Genomic DNA, 7285 nt, shown 5'->3' with positions numbered 1-7285 from the left:
TTTTCTAAGTGACAAAAAGTTTTCTTCCCAGGAAGTACAGGCAGGCAGTACAAAATGCTTACACACAGTTTGTAGAATCTAGATCATCAGAGTTCTATCGCAAAGGCATATATGACCTTCCTATTAGATGGCAGCAATGTATAGATAATAATGGTAGATATTTTGATTAAATAAATATGTTAAATGAAAAAAAAAAAAAAATCAGTACAAATCGGCAATTTCATACTTTAACCCCTATTATTTAAACCAATATCAAACTACGGCTCTGATTCCTTGGTTATTTGATTAAGTCGGAGATCACTTTTTTATTTTACCAGTACTTACCTTAAAGCCTGATTTTCTCGGAACACCAACGTTACCGTCTGGGCGGTCTGGCAGCCGACCAATATGGCCGACGAAGGGTCGATTTTACCGACAATTCAATCGGTCAGGCGTCCTTGGGATAACGGCGTATCTGGCTATACTGTTGACCGCGGTCGCCCCTCCTACCGATGTGTTAAAGTACCTTCCATCTAACTTCTTTTTTACTGGTGGTAGGACCTCTTGTGAGTCCGCGCGGGTAGGTACCACCACCCTGCTTATTTCTGTCGTGAAGCAGTAATGCGTTTCGGTCTGAAGGGTAGGGCAGCCGTTGTAACTATACTGAGATCCTAGAACTTATATCTTAAGGTGGGAGGCGCATTTACGTTGTAGATGTCTATGGGCTCCAGTAACCACTTAACACCAGGTGGGCTATGAGCTCGTCCACCCATTTAAGCAATAAAAAAAAAACTTCATTGACAATGGAGGTATCCCTTCGGCGGGAGCACTTAATTAAACCGCTCCAAAAAGGGTTATTTCTTGCGGTATACATTAATTAGACGTGGTATCTTTAACGTATCTATGATATCGGTTTAGACCATCACGGAACTAGCAATCGAAAATTACTTTAATTTTTTCTGTGTCAACTTAAATAGGTATTAAATTTAATACCTGCTTAAAATAATATCCTAAACCGTATGAGTATTTTTTTAAATTTTGTTAATAGAACATTATATATAGCTTTTGACTAAATCTTAGGTCTATGCAAGTTTAATTTTAATTCAAAATGGCCACTACAAGCAAATGATAACTTCATACTAAAAACCTCTATATTTAATGTTGTTAAAAACATGTGTAGGCTACCTATAAGCTTGATAATAGACATGTTATTTTCAATCTACATCAATCATCAATGAATAAGTAAAAAAAATTCAGATCAATGTCAGAATTTCATAGTTTCTCCTCAATGCAAATTATATATTGCAAACATTAAATTATCGACTATAAATTGGCGAGTTATTTTGAATTTATTCTTTGAAGTTTTCGTCGTTGGAGGCAAAAGTAATAAAATATGTTTAAGATTATCAAAAATATAATAGTTGAAAATGACGCACTTAAGTAAGATATTATTACATAATTATACATATATCAATAAAAGTATATTAAAATACTTGTATTTGTGATCAGTAAAATTAATCAATAGAATGAAATTTAATAAATCGTATTTGTCAAACCTTTCTTGGTAGTGAAATAGCATTTCTAAATGACATTAAGCTTTGAGTTTTAGATCGTTTTAATTCAATACCTTTCTTGATCAGTTAACTTAATATATAAATCCCTGATTAACCACCATTTCAAATATTTCAGACAAGTTGAAAAACCACAAGAATTTCAGTACATGAAATGGGTACAATATCACCTTAAATATATTGATGGTTGGCCGAATATGGATATGAATAAAAAAAATGTATCCAAGATTAGGTTTCATAAGCGACATTTATTAGTAGTTGAACAAACAATAACTTTTCTCAGTCAAATGTTTTACATTGTGAAAAACTACGGAAAATTATCTTTCTTTGAAATAGGCCATTCATACATAACGGCCTTAATGACCATTGTTATTTTCGTAAGTATCGTAACTATCACTCTTAATATTTATTATTTAAGTAAAAAAAAATCTTGCTTAAATGGGTGGACTAGCTCACAGCCCCCTATAGACATCTACAACGTAAATGCCGCCACCTACCCTGAGACATGAGTTCTAAGGTCTCAGTATAGTTACAACGCTGCCCTACCCTTCAAACTGAAACGCATTACTACTTCACGGCAGAAATAGGCGAGATGGTGGTCCTACCACCAGTAATTACGAAAATTATAATTTTGCGGATTTGATTTTTATTACACGATGTTATTCCTTCACTGTGGAAGTCAATCGTAAACATTTGATGAGTACGTATTTCATTAGAAAAATTGGTACCCGCCTGGGATTCGAACACCGGTGCATCGCTCAACACGAATGCACCGGACGTCTTATCCCTTAGGCCACGACGACTTCAAAACTTTCTTGTTACACAATTTTCTCGGCTAGTGTAAGTAATTAGCAGTATTTGAATATTTATTTTCCAGAGCAGATCCGTCGTCACAGCATTAGGCAGATATAGAAAAATTGCGCGGTACTTCGTTAGCTCTCTGCATTTATACCATTTTAAAGATATATCAGAGTACGCTTTGCAGGTAATTAGTTATTGTCAATTGAACATCATAAAATATACTAGGTACTATTTGTTATTCATTTGTCGAGCAGTGTGAATTAATTAAATTATGCAATATCATAAACCTTAGATACTGCGTACATAATAATATGAACTTATGTCATATAAAAAAATATACAGTTTAATTATCTCGAAGAAAATTAAACTTTAAATGAATTAAAGTGTAATTTAGTCCTTTAGAGGATAGTTTAGATAGTTACGGTATTTTCCGTAATTAGCTATCGGAGCTTTATAAGCCTGTTATAAGAATACTGCTTAACTTTTATTAAGCTCTGCTAACTAATTATGAATAAAAGATGAATATTATACACTACTTGCTATCTGTGAGATTACATTATCTCTTTTCTTAATGTATTTCGTTTTATTAAGGCCATTCTATTCAATATTTTTGAATTTACTTTTTTATTTATCTTTAAAAGCTCCAAATTAAAAAGTCAAAAACCCTAACTTATACTCTTAGTAAAACTTAGTTAAACTCGATGATTTTATTTTATTTCTAATACATTATTGTTCTGTTTGTCTTATTATTTCAGACGCATCTTCTGGTTCACAGACTATCTCATTACTATACGGTGTACTTGATATCGCTTGTTGTCACGGGAATGTTACTGTTTAATATTACGCCGCTGTATAACAACATAAGCTCAGGAGTATTCAATAGTCCTCGTCCTGAGAACATGACTTTCCAGCACGCTGTCTACTTAGGTCTGCCTTTCGACTACACAACCGATATTAAAGGATACTTTGTTGTGTTTATATTAAATTGGCATTTATCACACATCGCAGCATCGTATTTTTGTACGTTCGATTTGTTTCTTTCTCTCTTGATACTACATTTGTGGGGACATCTCAGAATAATTTTGAATAATTTAAAAACATTCCCAAAACCTTATACAAATAACTCGATGTACACGGAAGAAGAAAATCAGGTGGTATTGTTAAAATTACAAGAATGCATTCGTTACCACAATTTTATAATAAGGTGAGTAAATGAAATGTATTTTTTAAGGTTAAAAGTATATACGCGTGCTGTGGATCTTGAATGAAATAGAGCATGATAGAGACAACAAAAGCTTGAAATGAAAATACATACCTATGTAAAAACTTCGAAGTCGCCATTTTGTATATCACGACACCTAGTTAAATTTTTGTTAAGTCTGGTTGTTACGTTTGTTTTTAACCGACTACAAAAATGGAGGAGGTTCTCAATTCGACTGAATGTTTTTTTATATTTGTTACCTCATAATTTTTGACTGGGTGAATCGATTTTCATGATTTTTTTATTATTAGAAAGCTGACGCTTTCCGTGTGGTCCCATTACAATTTAGTCATGATCTGATGATGGTAGAGGTATCTATGAGAAAACCATATAAGTCTTAAATTTGCATTAGGTACGTGCGCGACAAATAGATGAATAACTCAATAACTCAATACCACGCCAACCGATTTCGATGATTATTGTTTTTAGTGTATATTATTTGTTTTGGAATATCTTTTTAATTTTCTATTTAAAGTCGCTTTTTGTTAAAGCATGTCTATTTACAATTATTGACTCTGCATTAATAATATAAAAGTTAATTTTCTTTAAGTTTTACAGTTATGATGTCGAACGTGTACGATGTCGTTATTATCGTTTATTATCTTTTTCATCAAGTGACCGGTTGTCTGTTGTTACTACAATGTTCAACATTGGTAAGTTTTTTATAAAAAATGTTCTAATGAAAACAGCTATAACATAAAATCTTACTAATACTTTCGATGATTTTATTAAAGGACTGGGAGTCATTAAGTCGCTATGGGCCATTGACGCTCATAATATTTCAACAGCTTATTCAAGTGTCCATGATATTCGAAATACTTGGATTTTTGGTAAGGTTTCAAATGCATAATTAAATTAGCCTTTAAAATTACACAATAACTATTTGGATCATTGAAATTTAGCTGGTATAGTAATCAGCACGAGTCGTGAGCTCTGGACCAAAGAGTGGGGGGCCGTCTGTGCACCGTACACTTTGAGTCAAAATAAATGGTTCTATCATGTATTTAAAAAAAATCGTTCAATTTTAGGTTTTAAAAATATATAAGTAATTTCATATAGTTTTGCCCAGCGTTTCGCTTGTATTATAGTCAATACAAAATTACACTATTTTTAACCGACTTTCAAAAGGTTATCAATTCTTTCTGTTTTAAAAATATATATTATATATAGATTTGTGTATATATATAAATAGGTAGATTAATTTAGTATACAATAAATAAATAGAGATTTTAGCTGTATGTGCTTATGTTGTTTTAATCGTACCAGAACATACATGAAATAAAAAAAATATTTTGTTTAGTACTTCATTCTACCATAAATGACACATTATCCATCACATCATTTTTTCCAAAATGGCTAGTACTAACGGTAAGAACTTCATTTTCACCATCATCATATGTGTCATGATCGAAATCATCTGCATATTCGGTATCCGATATGCGATCTTCATCACTATCGGAGTCATCATCACAAACAATGATAATAAATTCTTGAGTCAACATGTCCCCCACATGATCGCTTTTCCTATATTGCTCTTCTATTTTATTCACTTTTTGGCACAGTTTATACTAATCAGTGGTAGCCATGAAATTACCGAGAGGGCTGGTGGTCGTGGCGCCGACGACCGCCAGTCCGGTGTCCCGAGGGGGAGGGTGATGGGAGAGATGTGCTCCGCACTAAACACTTCGCTTTCCCCCCTTTGCCTTTTCATGAGTTCTGTCTCATGTGAGGTTTGGACGTTGGTTGTTGAGCGACAGGAGGTTTTAGTCGGTTCGACTCCGACATGCTCCGCCCGCCGTCCCCAGTGGAGGGCGGAAGTCCGGCGATTTCCTCCTGACCAAAAAAAAAAAAAGCCATGCAATTGACTTTTACTTTAATCAGGTCGGTCACAGCTTTGAAGCTCTAACTAACGTCCTTACTGCTAACATGAAAGTACAGATAGTTTATTGTTAGTTAAAATTTGCAAATCTTTTAATTAGTGTTATTTTTTATTTTATCGGTATTATTAGGTATTTTACTACCTAACACTATATATTTTCATTCTGAGAATAATAGTTTAAGATATTACAGTTTTCGAATATTTTAATAATACTAAGTTGATAAATACTAACCAAAAATAATATAAATTAAATGAGGTTGATAAAAAAATGTGTGTCGACTTTTTGCCTACCCTAAGCGGATTGCATTTTAGCTTGCTGAAGTACATGACCCATAGCAAACGATACTGAAGAGCATGCAATCACCACAATCATACACCATAAAAAATAAATATACTGTTAGTTGGAATAGTACCTTAGACTCCCAGCGAATAGATCGGGGAAAAAAAACTGGATACTGTTCCAAATGTTCAATAAATAAGCCTACCCACACCTATTTTTTTTATTGGTTAGATTGGTGGACGAGCTCACAGCCCACCTGGTGTTAAGTGGTTACTGGAGCCCATAGACATCTACAACGTAAATGCGCCACCCATCTTTAGATACAAGTTCGAAGGTTTCAGTATAGTTACAACGGCTGCCCCGCCCTTCAAACCGAAACGCATTACTGCTTCACGGCAGAAATAGGCAGGGTGGTGGTTACACCCGCGCGGACTCACAAGAGGTCCTGCCACCAGTAATTACGTAAATTATAATTTTGCGGGTTTGATTTTTATTACACGATGTTATTCCTTCACCGTGGAAGTCAATCGTGAACATTTGTTGAGTATGTATATCATTAGAAAAATTGATACTCGCCTGAGATTCGAACACCAGTGCATCGCTCAACATGAATGCACCAGACGTCTTATCCGTTAGGCCACAACCACTTCAAAGCCTATTTATATAAAACGGTAAATATTAAGTTTATAGCACTAATAATGCACTTTTTTAAGAGTGATAAATTGCCGAATGCTGTCTACAGTATCCCCTGGGAGGCCATGAATGTAACAAATAGAAAACTGGTGCAAGTTTTGTTACAAAAATCACAAAAGCCCATCCAATTCAAAGCTATGAATATGATGAGCGTTGGAGTTCAAACCATGGCGTCGGTATGTGCAATATACGCAAATTTATTGAAATCTGACACAATTTTGTAAAATGCTACCTTTTATTTCCAGATAATAAAGACATCTATTTCATACTTCATCATGCTACGGACCATAGCAAGAGATTAATTATCCAAATTTCAAAGTTTTTCTCTTCGATTTAGTGACACTAACACAGATCATCATTCTGTTAGCATAGATTGGTTTAATTTAATTAATTTTATTAAAATGTTCTCGTGTAGAATAATTAACTTGTTTAATTTATTCTGGAGCAACTATGTACCGAGGTCATAAAATGAATTAAAACTAATGGGCACGTAAAGCCAACGCCAATTATGGATATTATGAAGAAATCGGGGATTTGCACTTTTGTTTTTCTAGTGTTATCAATGAAATAATTTTAGATAATTACATTTTTCATAAACACAGGACAGTCTACCACTGTTCTACATATTTCCTCCTTTGTTTGTCAAAAATATTTTTTTCCATTAATTATCTGTTGTGTTTGGCTTCATAAGTTAAAGTACGAAGAAGTAACATACATAAATGGCAGTGATTACATTATTTGTTTAATTAACGGTATTAAAAACATAACATAGCTTAATTTAACTATGATAACATGTAATGGCATGGGCTGAGTACCACATT

At 33.7% G+C, this 7285-nt stretch overlaps 1 protein-coding gene across 1 annotated transcript; it reads left to right on the top strand.

Annotated features, from left to right (window-relative positions):
• Positions 1-1160: 1160 nt before the first annotated feature.
• On the top strand, positions 1161-7285 carry Or-4 (olfactory receptor 4). Its single transcript, XM_089730826.1, has 8 exons — positions 1161-1419; positions 1669-1927; positions 2428-2535; positions 3107-3555; positions 4163-4265; positions 4347-4442; positions 6485-6640; positions 6710-7285. Exons 1-8 carry the CDS (start codon positions 1373-1375, stop codon positions 6764-6766), a joined length of 1275 nt encoding a protein of 424 aa, XP_089586952.1. The 5' UTR covers positions 1161-1372; the 3' UTR covers positions 6767-7285.

The sequence above is a fragment of the Bombyx mandarina genome, chromosome 01 (genome assembly GCF_030267445.1).
Source record: "Bombyx mandarina strain Sakado chromosome 01, ASM3026744v2".
In the NCBI taxonomy this organism is placed as follows: domain Eukaryota; kingdom Metazoa; phylum Arthropoda; class Insecta; order Lepidoptera; family Bombycidae; genus Bombyx; species Bombyx mandarina.
This window is presented reverse-complemented; position numbering and strand designations above follow the sequence as displayed.

Coding starts and splice junctions, on each gene's coding strand:
- Or-4 (XM_089730826.1), top strand. CDS start 1,373: ATGTTTAAGATTATCAAAAATATAATAGTTGAAAATGACGCACTTAA. Junction 1,420..1,668: donor GTTGAAAATGACGCACTTAA/GTAAGATATTAT, acceptor CAAATATTTCAG/ACAAGTTGAAAAACCACAAG. Junction 2,536..3,106: donor TATCAGAGTACGCTTTGCAG/GTAATTAGTTAT, acceptor TTATTATTTCAG/ACGCATCTTCTGGTTCACAG.